We start from the raw sequence: 23,074 nt of genomic DNA on the forward strand, positions 1-23,074 counted from the left end.
AGAATAGATTTGAATTATTTTGCACATGCGCAGTCACTCAGCCTGCCAAGTTTCATCACTTCCTCTCGTTGTACAGAAAGTTCGATAGATACCTTTAGATACTGACACGTTCGATATCCCTAAGCATTTTACGACATACGGTGTTGAATGAGCACCGTTTGCATTGCCCGTCGCGCGTCGCAGACCCCTTTTTCTTTTCTGCTCGGCCCTAAGCGCGAGGCCGGTAGTGCAAACGGTGCTCATCCAACACCTTGGGTCGTGAATATTCCTAGGGATATCGAACGTCTCGGAATCTATCCAACTTTCTGTGCATTTGTGGAAAGCGACTCTGAGATCAGAGATGAGTAGGCTAATTTTTTGCAGAATTCGGTTACGTTGGCAATGGAGAATCAGCCGCAGCGCCACCGCCGAGCGTATGAATCTTGTATTGGTCGGTTATGTTATGTTTACAAAAATTGAGCCTGTTTCGACTATTCCGAAGCCAGCCGACGGTGGTGCTGCAAGCCGATACTCCAGAGCCAACGTAACCAACTTGTCCAAGAAATTAGCCGTCTCAGAATCCGTGGCCACGTGTGTACTTGCACGTACATGCAGACATGTTACAGACATACCGGGAGTCTCTGGTGAAAGTGCCGATGTCGAACCACGTGTCACCGCCAGCTCCAACACAAGCACAACTTTTACGTGAGCCGGCCGTAGCTACAAATTCCGCGAACGAAAACTTGTCACGCGTGGCGCTGGCGGTGATCATGTGGCTTCGGACGATTAATTTCACTACAGAATCCGGGTATACGCACTATGTAGGCGCCTGTAGCCTACAGATATGAGCACCTATAATTTAGTGAATGGATTTTGGAACTTTGGTTGAACGTCATTAGGTTACGATTTAATCTTGCTTTTGCAGTAAAACGTTTATATGTATAGGCTAAAGACCAGGGCGAGGAAATTCTACGTTTGTGAAAATGACAACTTCGAATTTTTCAGGGGCACGTATCTCAAATTCGACGACGGTGATATCAATAAGCCATCGGTTGAGGATCGAAAATGGGATCAGAATGAGTTCCACTTTGATAACGTTGCCAAAGCTATGCTGACTCTGTTCACGGTGTCGACGTTTGAGGGCTGGCCCGCGTAAGAATAAATCTTATACGAATATAATTACATAACTTCACTTACTTATAAATATATTTCTATGCGCATAAGCAATACTTGCGTTAATTTGATACACTGATCGTGAGAAAAGGGGTCATCGATTAAAACAAGCTTGATCCCATTATGTATACAAACGTCACCCAACTATCAAACCACCCGACATCGGACTTCACATTTACACAAACTACAATGAAACCCTGATTCCATATACAAAATCTAAATTTCCTTCCCCCTGGGACGCGCTAACCTGAATATTCAACTTGAATCTAGAGTCTTTTGCTCAAGAATACACCTACGTCAACGCTAATTTCCAACTTGTATAGATAATTTCCAACTTGGATAGATAATTTCCTATAGTTTTAATCGAATGACAGTGCCTGGATTCAATGAGTTTCACGCGTCAAAGCCAAATCTTGAAAAAAAGGTCAAGTTTTGGTAATATTTTTCCTATGACTACTGAGATATGCTTGAACTATTTCAGAATTTTTATCTACAACGATCACTCAAAATAAGTCGAGAATATTCACTATTCATGCATGGGCTCTCATGGAAACTCTTATTAAATATTGCGTTTTCAATTAAGAATAATTAGTAAAGATGAAAGTTGAACGAAAACACTAGCAGAAAATATTGCACTCTTCGCCAGATTCTTCATCTTGAGATCGGTGGAACTTACCCACCTATATATAATGTGTACGCTCCGCAAAATTGACATTAAAACTGATATTTGAAGTCGATGTAAGTAAAAAAATTGTATTGGCTGAACCAATTTTCATCCTTAAGAGGGACAATAGTATATTGTGTAACTAGTGCGTGAAGCAGGCGATATCCGAAGAGTGTGAAGTTTGCTGCACGAGCCGACGGCGCATACGGAATTCGCGCAAATTCGATATGCGCCAAGGTGAGTGCTGCAATCACACTCTTCAGATATCGCCTTCACGCACGTGCTGCACACGCTATTTTTTGTAATACATGCATAGGAAAGTGTTATTTGAGAGGCAAACCAACGTAGTCGAGACCGTACATACGCCGCTCAAGCCAAATGGCGTTGCTGTCGACCGTGTTGTTGGTGACAAGAATACGCTGCACCGGGAAATAGAGCATATCGAATGTGCGCATGCGCTACGAATCTTCCGCACCGGGAAATAGAGCATATCGAATGCGCGCATGCGCCAACTCTATTATTCAGGAATAAGGCACTTCACGCACGCTACACGACCCTCGAAAATTACACTTTCCATGCAGGTGTTACAAAAAAGACTTTTCGGAATCATGGATCCTCAACGAACCGTTCTCATCGAAAAACCTCACACGAAGAGAAAAGAATTTTTGAACCAACAAAATAGATTTTGTTCAAGTCCATTTGCTTTGATTAAGTATCCGTTATTTGCTCCGAGTACGATGGGATCCGTACAACAATTTTGATTTGGTTAGTTAATGACGAGATGATTCAACAAGGCCCTTCTTGTTGAAGAAATATTATCGCCTGATTTTATCTGGCTGGTATATACGAAAAAATTTGAATGCAGTAAATAAATTATAATAACAAAATAAACACGAAAAAAATAAGCTCAATATCCATATTAATATGTTAATTATCACCCGACTTTGTCGCTATACGTTCACGCTCGTACTGCTTACTAATTCTGTTTTCACCCGATCGGTCTCCAGGTCATCCAAATCATACACATGAGGCGGCACACACACACACACACACACACATTATATACAAGAGCAAACATATAAACATACACACTCGACTTCACATATCTAAAGTGACCTTTAACGATACATTTTGACTTACATTGAAAAATTCGTAGGCATTTTCAGAAAAATGACGCGAACTATAGAAGAAGACATCAACATTTTTTTAATAAATCAGGGACGGCTTTTCAGCTGTGGAGAAATTTTGGAGATTGTAAAAATAATTCTGTGATTCTACTGCAAGGAAATTCAAGTTCAAGAATATAATGTGGGGCTTACAAAAAAAAAACTCAGCTACTTATAGAGATATTTAGAAACAAAAGATCTTTAAAAAACTTAGCCAAATTTATATCTAAAACTCGGTACGTGCCCAATAATAATAACATTTTCAAAGAAATTTTTCAGAAAATTGTTTCCGTCAGGGCATATTATTATTTTATATATATTTATTGATATATTTTCGTCCTCAATATAAATAATACGCGTTTTGAAACACGATAGCTACTATATTGACCTACCTCTTCCTGCCCCAAAAATAATCTAAATTTCACTCTCAAAATCTCTAGAAGTTTTCGGCCCTAAAATGTCCAGCAGATTTATCCAGGTGAAGGTGAAATATGAATTGAATTAATGCTATCCCTAGGTCTAGGATAAAAAATAAGTTGAATATATCCAAGATCATTATCTCGGATAAAAGTATCTACGTAACGTGCAACACTATTCTTAACACATAATTTTCCAATTCCAACGACATTTAAAACTGTGATGCCAGGATCCTGATTTTAAATCAACTTTCTAGTAACTTGGGTTATGTGTCGAAAAATTACTATGGCATTTCAATACTTTAAATTCATAAATGAATAGGGATTTTAATCGCAATGCAATCAGTGTGCCCACAATTTGAATGCAAGAAATTGAGTCTTGCGCATCAACAAGTTATTGTGAAGAGTGATTATTGAGCCCTAATTGCCCAACCACGCTTGCTACCATCACGTTTGCTACGATCACCTATACATATACTGAAAATTATAGCATTTCTTAAATATCTTATAGAAAGATGATAAAAGATGTAATGTTCTCCGTTGGCTAGAGTCGATGATGCCTGGATTTATACACTGTTGTGCAATTATTAATTCCAGATTACTGCATGTATCCATCGATTCGAATGAAGAAGAGAAGGGACCCATCCACAACTTCCGACCAATAGTTGCCGTTTACTACATCGTATATATCATTATCATTGCTTTTTTCATGGTCAACATATTCGTAGGCTTTGTTATTGTGACATTCCAAAACGAGGGCGAGCAAGAATACAAGAATTGCGAATTGGATAAGAATCAGGTGAGCACTGGAGAAAATACCTATAAATATTTTCATAAGCGCATACGGCGCAGAACGTATATCCACCCTGCACCGGCATGCGGCAATATGTTAATATTAATCACGGAGTAACTTGACAAAACTCGACGTATAGGTATAGGTGAACCATGCATTTATACATGTCTGTACAGAATTGTATACGTACAATATTTCTTCATTACCGCAGCGCAACTGCATAGAGTTTGCACTAAAAGCGAAACCGGTACGGCGTTACATTCCGAAACACCGTATACAATACAAAGTTTGGTGGTTCGTCACATCGCAGCCGTTCGAATACACCATATTCACCCTAATTATGATAAACACGGTCACTCTGGCGATGAAGTTCTACGAGCAGCCACAGTTCTACACGGACGCCCTGGACATACTGAACATGATTTTCACAGCAGTCTTTGCTCTCGAGTTCGTATTCAAGCTAGCTGCATTCAAATTCAAGGCAAGCATATGATTTTTGTTCAACCATACAGCCGTTATCAAATTAATGTTTAGAAATTAAACATAAATTGTATATAATTTTATCGCAGAATTACTTCGGAGATGCCTGGAATGTCTTTGACTTCATCATTGTACTAGGAAGCTTCATAGACATTGTGTATTCTGAGGTCAGAGGGGTACGTACACTACGAAATAAGCTCAAATTTTAATATTCCAAACGTTTAAAAATGTTCGCAAGTGTCAAAACATTGTAATCTGTACCGATTGGAATTGGTTCAGGGCGGCTCCAGTATCATCTCCATAAATTTTTTTCGCCTATTCCGTGTGATGCGCTTGGTGAAACTCTTAAGCAGAGGGGAAGGTATCCGAACTTTGTTATGGACATTCATCAAGTCCTTCCAGGCTCTACCATACGTCGCCCTTCTGATCGTGATGCTGTTCTTCATATATGCTGTTATCGGGATGCAGGTAATTATGATGGCTCGTGCATGAACCAGATGAGGAGTCTACCGATATAGAAAAGCTATGGTCAATATGATCACCTCACCTCTGGTATTCCGCCGTTGTAATTGAAATTTCACTCGGCAGCAAGCAGACAGTGTTTCGTTCGCTTTTGTTTTTTGATGATTGTACATACAACTGTCCGAAATTGGCCGGTGAACTTTCCTGCCTAGATTCACCTTGTCTATCCTTCAATTGAATATCCAATAATACTCCAAACATTCATTTCTAGGTCTCGTTTTCGAGGTGAAGGTAAAGTTTTTGGCATTGATTCGATCAAATCTATAAATTCTGGCAAAACGCTCTGACACAAAATATTTGAACGTATCCGTATTGTTATCGCTTTATGTAGTCAGAGGCCCTGTTTTTTCAACACTTCCCTGAAGCCATGATACAGAGCCGTTTTTTTTTGCGGTGCAGCTATATTATGAGATATACGTCTCAAGAAGTAGCTCTGCGCGTAAATTCAGTACAATTAGTGATGCTCGGCTCACACCAGCAAAGGATGGTATACGTGCATTTCAATCTTCTGTTTTATATTATATAAATACCTTAATATTAGACTGCAGGCGAGTTTATAACACTACCTTTGGTCTCAATAGTACAAAGAGAGAAACAATTCCGTCTTATGAAAATGTAATAATAGTTGTTGGCCGCGTCTGCGCAGTAATAGCAAGATCGACTTTTTTTTCGTAAAAGCTCCATCGGTTGAAACGAAAATCCGTTCATTCGTACTCGAGGCATCGTTAGACGAACAGTTGATTACACACACACGTCCACGCCAAAAAAGGGAATATCTCATGATAACTCGACATTTTATTTTCCGTGTGGTTAGAAAAAAGAGCAGCGGGAAGTTATAAATACTGTGAGAATTTTGACCGACTGAACGATAACGCATTTGATATAGACGTTGCAGCTGTATAATAATTACTCAACGTACAGGTATTCGGCAAAATTTCCATCGACGGGAATACAGAGATACATCGCAACAACAACTTCCAAACGTTTCCGCAATCTGTTCTGGTCCTATTCAGATCTGCTACAGGTAAATGCTCGATATAACTATATAGTACTTGTATGAACGTTATGGGAAGGCTAACATTATACTATAAGAATTTTTGTCAAATTAACGGTTTACGACCCGACGACGGAAAGAAATATTACTCATGTCAATGCTCGGACCATTTACAGGTGAGTCGTGGCAGGATATCATGATGGATTGTGCAGCACGAGGGAACGAAGTAAAGTGTGATAATAGAAGTGACGAAAGAAATTCGACTGGATGCGGGTCCAACATTGCGTTCCCGTACTTCATTTCGTTTTACGTACTCTGTTCCTTTCTTGTAAGTAGCGCCGTTCCCACGTACTTAATTTATCTCCAAGTAGACATTTCCTTATTGCTAGTTGCATTGCGCGATATTGTACATGTCGGAAAAGTTAAGGAGAGACCACAATATTTGCCACGTCAGTTGTCAAATTCATTTGAATAATATTCTAGTTTGCAACACCTGCTCGTAAAGCATATATGCGATGTCGGTGGCACCGTAGTTAGTTCTCAAATCACACTTTTTTCACCGGCGTTGCTAAAAATATTGTGTGTGACACACGCGGATAATATTTTCCGCATACGTTAGACCATATATTGTATATCGTATACGTTTGGTACTGGGATATTACAGATTATCAACCTGTTCGTGGCGGTTATAATGGACAATTTCGATTACTTGACCAGAGACTGGTCGATACTTGGTCCGCATCATCTCGACGAGTTTATCAGACTGTGGTCCGAATACGATCCGGACGCCAAGGGCCGTATCAAGCACCTTGACGTTGTTACTTTGTTACGTAAAATATCACCACCGTTGGGATTTGGCAAACTTTGTCCCCATAGAGTTGCTTGCAAGGTGAGAAGCTAGGACGAAAATTAGCAGCTTCTCTTCATTTGCCGATTTTCTCGGCGATATCTCACTCGATATTGCATGCATGATTGATTTTTATACTTATTTCTTTGCAGCGATTAGTGTCGATGAATATGCCCCTGAACAGTGACGGTACTGTATTATTCAACGCAACCTTATTCGCAGTTGTGCGAACTTCACTCAGAATAAAAACTGAGGGTAATATCGATGACGCGAACGCGGAGCTACGGGCTGTCATAAAGAAGATATGGAAGAGAACCAGTCCGAAACTGTTGGACCAGGTCGTACCACCTCCCGGAGGTCGGTCTCAAATTTCCCCTTCATTCCCGTGATTAATCCTTCAATTGAAGAAATCCCAAAAACGATCATTATAATGATGATGATGACGATGACAATGTTGATAACAATAACAATAACGATAACAATAATGACAATGATATCGGACGTTCCTTCTAATTTTCAGTGGACGACGAAGTTACAGTTGGTAAGTTCTACGCCACGTTTCTTATTCAAGACTACTTCCGACGCTTCAAGAAACGAAAGGAACAGGAAATGAAAGAAGGTGACAAAGACTGTCACAACACGGTGACCCTGCAGGTCAGTGATTTACTGTTGACAAATAGGTCTGTCATAGAACAGAGCAGCAAAATGTTATAAGGAATAACTAATGCGATCAGCTTTTCATTCCTTGAATCTGCTGATTATGATGTAATAACTTGCGAACGTGTACACGCATTCACGAAAATACAGCAAATTGCAACAAATCTGCATGTTATAGAAATGCGTCTTAAAGGCATATCGTGAAGAAACAAACATTCACCACTCCAGGTCCATTAGTACTGACTTGCTATCTTGAGTTTTTTTTTTAAATTGCCTTCTGTCACTCCGCCATCTTCCGGCGGTACGAAGTTCGCCGAGCCAGCTAGTTTTTTTTTTTTAATTAATTTATTTGTAATCTTCTTGAAATATATCTGGTGAATGAGCGCAGATTTCAAACAATACCTGTATATCCCAAGAACGTGCGGCATGTATACCTACATAATCACCCAATGAACTATGTCTCTAAAAATTCCGCCTTTATAGTCCTAGTGTCGTCAATACACGCCTAACAAAATTTTTTTACTAGGCTGGTTTGCGAACGCTTCACGAAGCTGGACCGGAACTGAAGCGAGCAATTTCTGGCAACTTGGAAGAGCTGCTGGACGATAATCCTGAACCAACGCACAGGGTAAGCCCTGGGATTACAATCCGTAGAGATTGGATACATATGTATATGTATATTTGATAACTTACTATACCGTATCAGACTATATATACCTATATTTGTTTATTTTCCAGAGAAACCACTCGTTGTTCGGCAGCGTGTGGTCCAGCATGCGAAAAGGGCATCACAATTTTCACCGAGCTAAGTCGTTGAAAGTTGATTCGACCGTTTCGAAGGTGACGCGACGTGCATTCGTATTTTTCATTTCAAATCTAAAATATAACTTTCTCACGAGTCCCAAAATTTACCCATTGTATCATTCGACGTGTATGTGGTATTGATGAAGTTGATTATCCTAACTCCAGGTTTCACCGACCAATTCGATTGACTTTTTACCCTACGTATCCACGCAGAGAGCCATCAACGATAGCCAAAATCAAGTAACTGCAAGGTCACATCAGGTTGTGCCAAACGTTGTCGGGTAACTATTAGCTCCTATACTCATACAGATATTTCCATTGACACTAAAGTTATTAACTATTGGTCCATACGTGCGAGTAAAACCTATTGCAACTCTCCTAGTTCGAGTGGATCATGGCGGAAATAAGGTTGACAGCACTGGCCTCCAAACACATGCAAGCTCGACTCGGCAAACCGCTGTAAATGGTTAGAAGCTGCCAGTGCCAACCTTATTTCCGCCCCCCTGAAATTAGGGAGGTTGTATTGAATTTTACTCAAGCGTACGTATCCAACTAGCCGCATCTATGACGGACGACCGCAATTTATTTCTGGGATCTTCATGTGGAACCAAAGTATGCAATGCTGATGTTACACTTTTACTCAGTAGGGGCCTCGGTGACAGCGCCATGAACCAGATGGCGACAGACCCGAGGCAAATACATGCCGAAGAAAATATTCCTCTACGACCACTGACGGTCTTCGGAAATTCTTCGGATATACACCGGATGAACTACCAGAACTCGTACAAATTAATCGAGTAAGTCACCGTTTGAAACTCCTGAATTATTAATGCTACGATGTCCAATTAACAATTAGATGGATAGAAAGGGGGAAGGAATTCCCGACGTGCGGAAAATTAAAGCAATATAAACCTCGCACCGGAAAAATCTCTACCATATAATAATTGGTAGAAATATGCAGTATTGCAGTACGATTTGCTTTTGAAAATCCAATGGGGAAGTTTCATATGCGAGGAAATTCGGTACCTCGACTCGCTGAATTTTCGGAGGGTTGCCAAACGCGCTTACCTACATAGGAAAAATTGTACGCAGACCATTTGTTTGATTCAACTTGAGTATTTCTTGACGAGCACCCGGTTATATTGTTTTTATCACACGCGCATGAAAAATGGGCCTTTGCGTAGCAGTGTAGCGGGACGAAAGTAGCCCAATTTGGCTGAGTGTTCTAAAGATCAGATCGCGCATGCGCGATCCATATGGTTGTCTCACTTTCGTCCCTAGAGAGAAGAAATTGGCCACTCGCATCCCGAAAAACTGCCACGCAAGGCCCATCACTTTTCATTCGCTTATTATAAAAACTGTGTATGACTCGGACCAAAAGTTGGCGGTCGCAACTCGCGTGATTGCCGCTCTCGCTTCGCTCAGGCGCAAACTTCACACTCGTCGCAATCGCCAACTAGTATCAAAGTCGATGACGCGGGCCCATTTAAATAACGTAACGGCCCACTTCGTCGCGCATTCAACCGTCTACCGGCCTCTCACATGTTACAGCTCCTTACTGAACAGCTTTCGGTAAGGAGAAGCATTTTTTAACTAAACTTGACCGGTGCACGCCAAAGGTGAGCATAATATTCTTGCAGTTTATAGTAAATCTAAATGTCAATGATCTGCAAGTACTGTTAGCAGAGTGCTCGCGCGTTAGTGAAACCAACTGAAACCACTGTAGAGAACGGACAAAGAAAGTCACCCTGCAGTACTGATTTTTTTCATCGAAGTCTCTTACTGTCTTTTGCAAATGAGCGTTTTTAATCGGAGCATCTATCCGAATATTATATTAACATTTTACCGGATCGTTTTGTGCAAAGACCCTATAGGGGATATTGCTATGCCGTCGTCTCATACAATCAGCAGCCGAACTAAACATGCTATTCGTGCCGTGAATTTGCAATACAACTATCCGTGCTAGTACATTGTTTACTTCCGTATTTTGTATACTAAAGCACTACATCGGGCCGTTGCGTGAAAAGATTTAACATAATGGAGAAGGCTCGAAGTAAAAGAATTCCAAAACATAGCTAAGGTATTCAGAGGATATATCAGTACTTAAATAAAAGAAGATTGACATCTTGCGAAAGTACGTAAATGCATCCATCGTTGCAGGTTTGGATTTCCAGAGACCATTAGTTTTAGCGAAACGGCAAACTTTGAAAATAAAATTTCCGTCTTCCCGGACAGGTTACCTTTATTACTACCTTTTATCGAAGAAAGTGCTGAAATCAAGAAAATGATTCACACGTGAGACGAAAAATTTCAATCTTTATTGATTCAGATGATTCTGCACGACAAATTTCTTGTCCTTCTTAAAAGTCTATACATTTTATGAAAAAAATGTTTCAATATTTTCTAATGTGTACGAAAAAGATATAGCTAGAGAACATTTTCATCGAAACGGTTTATTCGTTGGCAAAAAAAATTGAAGAAATACTTTCTTGTGGGCCTTTACCCTCCCAATGTTTCTCGTTTCTTGGAAATTTGGAGCCACGGTTATGAGTTATTATTTCCTCCTCCCTTTCTAGAAGTCGGAGATGTCACCCCGTTGCAGACCACACGGTGTATCGAATGTACATACTCATGTGGATCCATGCATATACCTACGTATGCATATTGTATGTAAATAGGCATACATGCCTATGTACATACATGTATACACATTTGTATCACGTTACGTATTACACATTCGTTGACACCGGGTACAGAACAATTGCAAGTGCCATTTTGCATCATTTATTGCGACGATCATAGACATCGTCATCCTCTAATTCAACACACCGTTTAAAATTTCAATACCGTTCCATGTTTTGTTGATTGTCATACGTTTCAGCGGGCAAAGTAGCGGCAACTATCTCCACCCGAAAAATGAATATGGTAAGATTAGTTGGGGCTTTTTTCAAATATCATAGAGTAATCGTCTACAACTCAACCTAAAGCCTTCCTAGTAAAATTCTTTGGCATGTTTGCAGTGTATGATAAATCTTGCTTTGGTTGATATTTTCCAAATTGTGCGTCTAACTATACCGACACCGAAATAAAAATTATATAGTATTACCAACTACAACAGTCAACTAACCCTCAGATATATCATGTGTGTTGCAACTACCGATATGTGGCTTGAACGCAATACCGGACTGTGGCTACAGAAACAATGTAACCGGTAATCAACGACAATTTTTCGAAAACAGAAGGGGTTAAAAATTACGTGACGTAATGTTTAATCCTACCCCACCAACTCGTAACGTTATACGTAGATGTAGAGTGAAGAAAAACAGCCACTTGCATTGAAAGAGTGTTTATTAAGAAAGTAAATTAATTCGTAGCTACTTCTGACATTAGGTGTCCAACAGTCTCACGCCATCCTGGGAAAAATCTGACATCTACTAACATTACGAGTTACACTCTATGGCTGCGAATAAGAAAGACTCATCTCCCGAGTGTAAAATACAATATAATAGACGTATTTCGCAGGCTCATACACAGCATACGAGCGCTTCATATACTAACTATGGAGACAAATATTTTTTATTAGGGGCCACCAAAACCATAAACCTACAATTAACAAGAAATTCGTTACTGTTATCACCCAATATCTATTCTCAACAACGTGTACAGAATTGGCTGGTTAACAAAACAAACTCTCATTCGACAAAGTTGGAAATACTATACTCTCTCTGGTGTTGTCGTAGCACTTTTTAACCCGTTTTTTCATAACGTTTTCAATTCAACGCTTACTTGAACAGACTCCACGGGCTTTAGATCCTACTATGAAAGATTTGAGAACACCCGTATTTCCATCCGTAAATCCAGTGTGAATATTTATTTGTATTATCATCTGCTATTAGAGGGTCATCCGTAAATTGTGTAAGATTTTTTGAAGATGGGGCTGAAGGGGGGGGGGGGGGGGGTGCTACGGCAAACTAAATGTTTACTTTCAATATGATGAGTAAAAAACTATGAGAATTATCAACTAACTTGTTGTAATTAGTAATAGGACAAATCAATTTTTTTCAAATATTAGGATAACACCTCCGGTACGGCTGGTTCAATCTCAGAATGAGTACAAGTTTCACACGAATTAAGCTCGGACCGATTCCATGGGCATCTCACTCTGAAAATCTAGGGGCCTCGCGCAAAAATTTCCAGCTCTTCAATGGAACTATCTGAACATTTTTTTTACGAAAAATTTGTTTCTTTTTGGCTGTTACTGACGATCTATCCGAAAATAGATTCAAAATTTGGAAATAGACTTTTTTACACAAAAAACATAGTGGTCAATATTTTTTTTCTTACGACATAGGTGCTGCAAACTCGGAAGTAAAACATACAATCGAAAAAATAGTTAAAAATTCGTAAGTCCTACCGTCTAGCCTAGAGATCTAAGGTGCGAACGGTTTTCATATCTCGGTACACATGAGGATATACCGAAATTGCTGCCAAATCAACATTTTCGCATCGATTGTCATGGGTGTCTCAGTTATCCAATTTTTCATGATATGCAATGCCCATGCTTGGGTAATAATATCGCCTGATTATCTTTGGATATAATTATCTCACTGATTTGTTACAGTGTTGTCACGGTCCATTCGCGTGATTCTTTTTACGTTTACTGCCGTATCAATTATTAAGAAAAAAAATTCTAAAACTTACCATTGTTATCGTACAAAAATTTAGGCTCAAGCAGAAATCAAAATGAAATTGAAATTCAGATATGCAATAGCCGTCTATTTGTTCAGGTTGGTTCATAACATGAGTATATACATATATATAGGAAACAGGCGAGCAAAATGGGTCCGTTAATAGAGAAATAACGCTACACCAATTTCGACAACGGAACTTTTTTGTCTTTCGTCTGAAAAAAGATTTCAAGCGTTTTTGACATTTTTTTAAATGCCCTTCGATTGTACAAAAGGGGGGGTGCCAATTTGCCCACCTCCCCCCTACTTGAAACGGATGTAATCATTACTATATATTTTATATATTTTAGCAAAATGGTCTTATGTATTTTTCTAATATTATGAACACATCTTCCATGCCTCAGCGCAGTTCGATTTCTAATTTCGCAATTTGCTGGGATTCGGTCGATCAATACCATTCCGTCCTCAGTGGAATATACCGTATATTGTACTTAAAACATTATCTCTACTGTATACTACGTGAATATGCATACATCTCCCCCCTCGGCACACTCAATCAACATAGATCTAAGAACCCGGATATTGACTCTGTTGCGGGTCGGGCTGCAGTTTTCAGAACGAATCTGTGTGTGAGTTGATGCCCGTATGATACAAACCATTGTGCGAGAAGGATAGGTGGCCCACGTAATTTATTGGAGCATAAACTGTGATATACCTCCATAATTTTGCAAACATACAGGTAGCACTCACGAGTCGAATAAAAAATAATTTGCCGATTGTTTTAACTAGCATTTGACAATGTACCAGTTTTCGTCCAATTAGATTTTCGGCTGTCGAAAATTCGATATTCTGACCCTTCCATTGCGCGACCATTCTACTTTCTTGTCTGTGCTTCTCAATCGAGCCTCTATGGAAACTCAAAATAAAATTACTTTTACACTGTATGATTACACTTCCGAAGAAGCACACCTAAAACTATACCCCCCTCATCATGATTATCGCGTGATTAATCAATAAGAACGGAAGAGTTCCTTCGCTGATTTTATGATGATAAACGTATCTGACCATAACTTTGCTCTGTGGTTTGGAATACAAAAGTCACGAGTCTTCAAAAGTACCTTAAGTATTCGACACTCAAATACGCATGTACGCAGGTATATATCAGATTGGCCATTAGTGAGGTCAAATTTTTGGATTCGGCCGTCTCCAAAACAGTTCCAAATTGATAAGGAAAAATCCACATAAAACCCCAACTGTATCCATCAAGAGGAAAGAGTGGCTCAGTAACGCAGCATGACCCAAAGTGAGTGTTGTAATTACACTAGTACTCTTGCGATTGCAACACTAGCCTTCGCAGTTCACCCTGAAAATTTAACATGCATCAAACATCGCCCACTTATCGCAGTTGTAACACAACATATCATTTCACCACTTACAAAAAAAACTGTTTCACTCGAATGAAGATAAGTTCATACTTACAGCGACCTTTCTTTCTCATTGGATACTGCTAAGATTTTAGTTAGGTTTTCTTCGTATTTATTTGGAATTGTTTCAGCAGGCAGCTGAATAAAAATTGAATTTGACCCCTATTAAAGGCCGGTACAGTATTATATATCTATCTGTAATTTTATACTAAAGTTTTGCATTTGTTTTCATATTAACAGTACGTGTGAAACCTCATTCGATGATTGTCAATCTAATGCTCGTAACAAAGTACTTGATATCAGCAGGAAAACGTTCAATTTTTGTACGCAGTGCCGTTAGTAATCCCGTTCCAAACTTACGCCTGGGCAGAGTGATACTTAATTTTTCCAATTATAGTTACCTGGTCTGGCGAGAGTAATGGAAATGCCGGACCGGATCGTCTGTCGCACAGCCTACCGGGGAGTCCAGCGGATCGAAAACCAAACTTTGACGTCATCGGCAGCGCGGAAAGTCTCGTTGGACGCGTAAGTTTCAACAGAATTGATCGCATCAGACTGTCGATCAGGGGGGTTACACTGGCAGATAAATCTGACACGCGAAATGGCCGAACTTAATCTAACCCTTGGACTGCGACAGTCACCTTCCGCGTTCCTACAACCGAGAGGTTCGTATCTACAAGTGGCGGTCAAATGATTTAAAATGAATTAAATTAGATTAATTAAATTAAATCAAAATGTACGAAATTGATAATTAAATGTATGAGAAACGAACTTTTAGGGTCGTAATTTGTAGAAACGAACCTCTCGGTTGTAAGAACGCGAAGGTGACTGTCGCAGTCCAAGTGTAAGAATAAGTTCGGCCTCCGAAATCACAACACGCCATCACGTACGAAAAACGCGGAAGGTTGCTGCGGCATCCCAAAGGTTAGAATAAGAATAACCGAAACCTATTATTCAAGCATTATCCTAAAGATATAAAAATGTTTCATCATATTTCGCTATCCGAATGAATAAATTTGCATCAATTTCTCTGGATAGCTGGACGAATAGACATAAACTATTCCTCCAATAGCCGGTGGACTAGCTTCGGCTTTTCTACAAGAGTATCTTTGCCCAATAATGACGTCATAACACCAACTTTGCAATTTTTTAATCTTCATAAATCAGAAGAAGGGGTTAACTATCAAAGAATTATTGCCCCACGAATGATTCTCTTTTGATATATGACGGAATTTATTGAAAACATTGAACTTTGTACTTGATTGTCGGTTAGATACATGCAGAATTCTTTATTGTTTTTTTTTTTTAAAAGATCGGTTCATTATCAAACAATTCTAACTGCACTGCAATCATCTACAGACGAATTGCGAATGATTCCATTATTTAAATTAGATTAGTTTGATGGTTTGTCGGCTAAACTCATATTAGTAACAGCTCCCTATATGAAATACATAGGTGCGCCAGGGGGCTGGTACAGGAATAGGTGCCAGTGTCACCCCTGCTGTCGACCACAGTGGTTGGAAATCGATATTGGTACGGGTTCCATGCGGGTAATGTCAAGTTGACGACCGGAGCTAACGAAAAAAAGACATAATTATTTGTCGAAGAACGTACTGCAATGCGGGTTAATTGATGGACACATGCCGTAATAACGTGCACATCGGTTCATGCACAGTGTACGATACTGATTGTGTATAAAATCATATCAGTTATTTTTGCACAGGTACTCGTCGAGCAAGGCCTTGGTAAATATTGCGACTCTGACTTCGTAAAGTATACATCTAGGGAAATGCAAGAAGCATTGGATATGACCAAAGAAGAGATGGATCACGCGGCACACCTGCTATTACTCAATGAACAAAGGGGTCAGAACCTCAGCTATCAATTACAACAATCGGATCAAGTGCCACAGGGCAATCTCAGACCGAGTCTCAGACAGCATGATCAACATGCAAATCGTCCCGGGGTGCGACAGCAGAACGATTATATGATAAGTCAACAAATAGCCACGACGTATCGTCAACGGCAACATGAATACCAACACCCACATCATCGACATCAGCAACAGCAGCCGCAACAGCAGCAGCAGCAGCAGCAACACCAACCCCAACACCACCACCACCACCAACAACAACAGCAACAACCACAGCAACGACAACAACAACAACAACAACAGCAGCAGCAGCAGCAACGACAACAACAACAACAACAACAACAACAACAACAACAACAACAACAACAACAACAACAACAACAACAATCACCGTCCTAACAACGATACACGCGGCATACGAGGACCCACGCGATGTGCCCTATACCTATCACGGATTTCTCTATAACAACTCCATGTTGGCGTTGTTATGATGCCTGGTACTCAAAATTCCATCTCAATGTTAAAGAATAATCACGACCTGGAAACGGTCGTCGGATTTCAAAGATTCCATTAAAATGGATGTGCTTTTACGACACGGTGAATCAACCGCGATTTTTCCCAGCAATAGCGGTATCATCTTGACGTGGATTATCAGTGAGACGATTCAGCGGGTATGAAGAACTGACCGTGCCATTCGTAATTACTAAAATACGATGAAAAAATAGATTAAAATTATTTTTTAATATAATTCAAACAAACTAAATTTGCGGCTGGTACAGTGGTGGGAGTGGAGTGGTATGCTCGGAACTATCCTAGTACGTTCATCACGCTCAATAATGACAGCAGAAACATTAGTCTCTCCATTATTCTTAATAATTGTCTACAGGTATCGGGAGGAGACTTCCGTAAAATGCAAAAGTTTCCCATATCTGAGTGAATAATCCTGACATTTTTAGTAATTGCCTAGAACTCTTAAATTGTAATTTCAACCAAATTTGAGCTGAGTAAGTCAAGGAATAGAGAATTATGGTAAATTTCCTCAATTTTCTCTGAAACTTTCGTCGCGCATGATTAGCCCCAATCATAGAGGGATAAAGTTTTTTTTAACGATACATTTACTACCGTGGACGGAAATTTGTCGCAAGAATTTTTTAAATGGAGTTTTCTACGTCATTTAGTCTAGTATCTGAATTGAAAGAATTTTCTTTGCACATTTAAAAAAAAACAAAAAAACCCGAGTTTCCTCTTGAACAGTTATATTCTAATCAAACGCGACCAGCAAAGTGCCGAGATAGGTTCTTACGATGGCTACAGTCACGTTTTGTAGTTGCACTATCTCATTTAATTAGATATTATTCCTATGACAGCTGCTTATTGTTAGTGATAAACAATTTATACAGTTCACAGTATTTCCCGGTTAACTGGATTAAATTTTTCTAATTCCTATCTATCAATTTCCGAAAAATGTTTTTTCGAAAGTTGCCTGGGATCCCTGGATCCTGGGCAAATATACAGTTTAAGGGAAAGTCGAAGAAATAATGGCAGTCGATAACTGGCACTCATCGCCACACCATCAAACTTCAACCACGTTTTAATACAGAGAATTAGTTTGTTGAAAGTGATCAAAAGAAATGTTTCTAATCAGAAGGATTTGCATAGCTCTCATTATTTCTCGCCCTTAAGCCGCTTACACATCTGACAAGGAGAGTATAAGATGTGTGCATCACCGATTCGATTCATCTTCATTACACGTGTAGTTCATGACCAGAAGTATAACAGGTGCAAGTAGTAAGGTGCGCTTCTCAGCCGTTTCCGAGAAATTAATTGAATGAATTATCAATTGAACAGTAATGAAAAATAAAAATGAAAAAGTTTTAATGCACTCATGTGCATTTTACGTTAACGTCAAGCTAGTAGCAATTAGTTACTAACAATTAGTAGCTTGACGTTAACGTAAAATGCACATGAACGCACTAAAATTTTGATTATCAAATATAATTTTCAATTTTGAGTATTCATCAATTGATAATCAATTGATCATTCAATTAATTTCTCGGAAATGGCTGAGAGGCGCACCTTACTAATTGCACCTGTTATACTTCTGGTCATCAACTACACGTGTGATACAGATGGATCGAATGGGAGATGCACGCATCTTACCCTCCCCTTGTGAGCACGAATAGGATCGAGGCGAGGCCGAACGGATGATCCGTCGTGGATTTGTTAGTTGTGTACGGCTGAAACGGCTGAGGTAACAAACGCGACGGTTGTCCGGTTGCGTTCGTAACTTCCGTTGCAACGAACACGTCAAAATGCCGTCCACGGCCACTGAACTATAATATAACTGGAACGTGCGCCTGCCATTCTCTTATATAAGGGTATTATACGGCATAGAGCAACTAGCCGAGAGAGATAGCGTCATAATGTAGTTCCGTCGTTGTCTTGTGGTGTTGCGCATGTGCTCGGGACGGTATCGTTAAGCATTTGCAGAAAGTTGAGCTATCACCAGCATCGCCACTCTTTACACGGCCGTCAAAATACCTGCCCCTCAGGAATACAGTAAATCTCGATGTTTTTTTTTTTTTTTCTAATATTTAGATGCAATAATTCCGGTATTCACCTATTGTCTCGCATTGTCTTCAGTCGATATTTCGTCTACTCAGTATAATTTTTGGACTGCACTGTACGGAGAGAGACACAACTACATTATGACGCTTTCTCTCTAGGTTTGCGCCCAAGGCATCGGAGCGCGTTCCAGTTGTATTTCGAAACTCAGATGTGTACGCTGCTTTAGGTAGGTAAGTAGCTAAGCATCGCTACATTCAAGTTTTTCGTAATCCTTATAGGAGTCGATTAAAGAAATACAAGAATACGACACTTTTTATGAAACTAGAATTTTCTCTACCGTGAAAATTTATAACTGCCCCAATAGCGCGCAGTGTTAGAACCGACAAATATTGCTACACCTTGCTGTAATCAGAATTGATCAACCGTTTCATGAATAACGTATTTACTTTGAAACATTACAATATTGATAGTATTAGTAATAATCTTAATAATACTGCTCCATCGCAGGTTCTATTCTACACCGTATACTATATGCATGCTATATGCATGCTATATGCATATACATATATATCATACGCCATGGATCATACGTGTGCCGAAAAATTATTACTAAATCGATTGAATATTAACAAGTGCCTAAAAAATGGATAACTTCTTTAGGACCAAAGAAGACTAAATTATCAACGTATAGCTAATAATATTACGATTATAGTTATTGGATAAATATATCGATCCATGAACCGTTTTTGAAATTTGAGAAAATAAACTGCTCACCAAACGTGCAACTACAATGTAAAACTCACTATTCTACTTCTCATTGAATTTTACGTCATACGCATAACACCCACGCACACATATATTAGTACATAGACTTAGCGAAGTGGAATCTCTCACAATCAGCCAGAAATTAGATCACCTATCCATCCGCACGATGAATCTAATTATCTTCAAACAGAACCAACATCGCTGACACTGACAAGGAATATATCAAATCTTTGGGTCAGGGATTCTGATCAAACTTCTGGTATCATTTTCTAGGCCAAAAACATGAAGCCTGTGACATGTGGTCTCATCCAATACGACTCTCTTAGTTTATTGTAAATCGGACGAAGAAAATCCAAATAGATGAGTGAGATTCGATCCTACAGACATCAGTTCTACAGAGCGAATGTTCTACTGAATATGTTTTACAGACTCGTTTATACATGAATATTCTTCTAGAGAATATTTTTCTACATGAAGTAACTTCAAATTCGCATCAGAAATTATCCTGCATGATTTATTCTACATGAAAATTCTTCTACAGGATATTTTTCTACAGAACATCTTTCTACAGGAGGGACTCGAGATTCGTAACAAAAAGAAGCCTGATTGATTTATTCCACAGAAATATTGTTCTACAGAATATTTTTCTACAGAATGTTTTTGCTCAGAAAACCTTCGGAGTGCCAACGTCGCCTTCCGCGTTGTTTGTACCCCCGTGTGTGCCGTGGTTTCGGAAGGCCGAAGTTATTCAAAATTTCTGTAGAACAATATTCTGTAGAACAATATTTTTGTGGAATAAATCATGCAGGCTTCTTTTTGTTACAAATCTCAAGTTCCTTCCTGTAGAAAGATGTTCTGTAGAAAAATATTCATGTAGAAACGAATCTGTGTAACATATTTTGTAGAACATTTACTCTGTAGAACTGATTTCTGTAGAATCGACCCTCTCCCAAATAGACGGTGCTCCGCTTCAGAAGTTCCATATTCTGGGCAAAATAAAATACTCCAGAAGTTTCAACAGAATTCGCGATCTGCAGGTCTCAAACTCTACTTGTAAATGAATGTACCTATTGTAAGAGTAAACCGTGCGAGTCATGAGCGAGTATGTAAGCGGCTGCGATAATAGCGTAGAAAGAGTAAGGCGCACCTTGAACTTTCTACATTCTCGCATTTTACTAAGCTTATGAGCTTGCTGATTGTCCGAAAAAAAGATGCCGACTTTTCAAAGGCTAAATATGTATTTGAAGTGCATGATCGTGTTTCGCAATTTTTATTTTAAATTACATACCTTTCTACCGACTATTTCAATTATATATCTATTAATACTGTCATATGATAAATGATTCGACTCCTTTGTTCGATTGCTTATTAAATCGTCGAGAGGACATACTAAAATCACGTTTTTGATGTGCTAAAGGCAATATGCGTACCGGTAGAAAAATATATGAGCTGAAGGTATGAATAAGTCCCCACTTCCCCCGCCTTTAAATCAAATTGAAATATTTTCAGAAATTCTCAGATGAATTTCAATGTATTTTAGATTGAGTTTCAAAACTAGCATAGAAAAGATGACAAATCATGTTGTTAAGATGTCGCTAAAATACTCTAATATTTTCGTTGGTTCATTTACCAAGTAAAGTTTCCTATTTTCATCGCGGCTGAGGTGATTGGAACTATTGCGAAGGCTTCCGGAGAATATAGAAAAATCGTCAGACCAATTATGAAACAGTACACGTGTTAGATTTCCCGCCTACAGCGACCAAGGTCAGTTTAGGAGGGAGTAGGATAATTGAAATAATTTGTCACGCGATTTATGTAATAATATAATAATAATTTATTCTCCGTGTCTATAACGAGATCACTAAGAGAAACAGAAATACAATAATGCAGGTGTTGCAATCAACTTGATTTTCTCATAATATATCTAATTAGAGCTACGCAGATTTTTGCAAGTCCTGGATCACCCGGAGAAGTTTACCAGGAACGTACCATATATGCGAACAATAATTCCGCAGCCCGCGATGAAAGCGAAAAAATTGATCTCACGATAGTTTTCGCAAAATTTTGTTGGGCGCCTGGCGTAGTTAACAATGTTAACATGCCTTTCAATCGTCAGCTACGCTAATCCTCGGCTGTTCTTCTACACCTGATAGCTCAGTACCGCAGAGAGGGGAGGGGCAATTTTGCGTAGAGAAAGAACGGACACTCGACACGCTACGAAATTTAACAAAACGAAATAAAATAATATATTTTTTAATAGAAACAATAAAAAAAAGGAAACAAAATACTTAACTCGCTCTTCGCAATTTCGAAAACAGAATAACAATAAAAATTAAAAAAATAATAATCTTCAAAAAATCTCAAGACTAATTGCGCTAGTCGAATAACTAGCTCGCGAAAAACTATTCATTAATGTGAGAGCTACGCATCGTCATAAACGCGTGAGTATACCGGCGTAGGGGAAATTTCTTAGAACGTTTGTTCAATTGTTACTCGTGAACTGCATTATTAAACACCCAACAACGAACAACAAACGATTGCCTGAAACGGGGATTTGAATTCCGACGCAATTTACAGTCAAAGAGGATCTGTCATCGTTTCGATGCGCTACGTCTGGTTACACTTCGGGGATTAATACCTTATTACTATTGTTTCAATTTTTGCGAATCAACAATCGACCATCAAATGTCCGTATTGCATTGTTCAACATCTATAAACGAGAAACAAACGATTGCCCCACGCGAAATAGAATGTTGATGCAATTTTCATTTAATGATACTACGGTAGCCAGGCACTAGTTTCGAGAGTTTGTCCATGCGCGCGATTGGACAAACTCTCGAATCTAGTGCCTGGCTACCGTGGTATAAGTACACATGGGGTGCGTTCCGAAATTAACTGGTAGCGCTAAAAACTCCCTAAGACAGAGACAGAGCTAGTCACGAACTTGGCGGTGCAAAAGAGATGAAAGATTTATGACAGCACTGAGAACTAATATCGGAACGCACCCATGATGTGCCCAGGAGTGCAGCTTCTTTCTCCAAAAAAGTATCTCACTCGCGCTGGACTAGATTTAAGTAAGTGGCATATGTGCTACATGTGTGGCATTACTGAGCAGGGTGGCGTTCGCCAGAAAAATAATTCCCTAACAATATATAGGGATTTCTTTAGACAAATGGTACACATCTTACTTAAAGGCTTTCATCTCGGAGAAAAGGGCATGTCGTAGAAGTTTTAGGCACACCATATATACTCACACCACGC

The 23,074-nt window shown here is 39.3% G+C and overlaps 1 protein-coding gene across 3 annotated transcripts in view; it reads left to right on the forward strand.

The window, feature by feature from the left end:
- The window catches only part of LOC124410825 (muscle calcium channel subunit alpha-1), a 60,949-nt gene extending 43,310 nt beyond the window's left edge, over positions 1 to 17,639 (forward strand). Inside the window, exons 27-44 of one of the 3 annotated variants that reach the window (XM_046889473.1) lie at positions 985 to 1,131; positions 3,996 to 4,197; positions 4,403 to 4,672; positions 4,761 to 4,847; positions 4,951 to 5,139; positions 6,115 to 6,217; positions 6,364 to 6,515; positions 6,852 to 7,076; positions 7,187 to 7,391; positions 7,555 to 7,688; positions 8,218 to 8,319; positions 8,430 to 8,531; positions 8,661 to 8,776; positions 9,140 to 9,292; positions 11,377 to 11,420; positions 15,005 to 15,132; positions 16,331 to 16,680; positions 16,843 to 17,639. In XM_046889473.1, coding sequence (XP_046745429.1) covers positions 985 to 1,131; positions 3,996 to 4,197; positions 4,403 to 4,672; positions 4,761 to 4,847; positions 4,951 to 5,139; positions 6,115 to 6,217; positions 6,364 to 6,515; positions 6,852 to 7,076; positions 7,187 to 7,391; positions 7,555 to 7,688; positions 8,218 to 8,319; positions 8,430 to 8,531; positions 8,661 to 8,776; positions 9,140 to 9,292; positions 11,377 to 11,420; positions 15,005 to 15,132; positions 16,331 to 16,680; positions 16,843 to 16,879 — 2,746 coding nt within the window. In that variant the 3' untranslated portion in view covers positions 16,880 to 17,639. Of the gene's footprint in view, positions 1 to 984; positions 1,132 to 3,995; positions 4,198 to 4,402; positions 4,673 to 4,760; positions 4,848 to 4,950; positions 5,140 to 6,114; positions 6,218 to 6,363; positions 6,516 to 6,851; positions 7,077 to 7,186; positions 7,392 to 7,554; positions 7,689 to 8,217; positions 8,320 to 8,429; positions 8,532 to 8,660; positions 8,777 to 8,877; positions 9,010 to 9,139; positions 9,293 to 11,376; positions 11,421 to 15,004; positions 15,133 to 16,330; positions 16,681 to 16,842 lie in introns of those variants that run through there. The other 2 variants (XR_006929626.1, XM_046889474.1) reach the window with 2 other exon arrangements.
- The last annotated feature ends 5,435 nt before the right edge of the window (positions 17,640 to 23,074 follow it).

The sequence above is a fragment of the Diprion similis genome, chromosome 10 (genome assembly GCF_021155765.1).
Source record: "Diprion similis isolate iyDipSimi1 chromosome 10, iyDipSimi1.1, whole genome shotgun sequence".
NCBI lineage: Eukaryota > Metazoa > Arthropoda > Insecta > Hymenoptera > Diprionidae > Diprion > Diprion similis.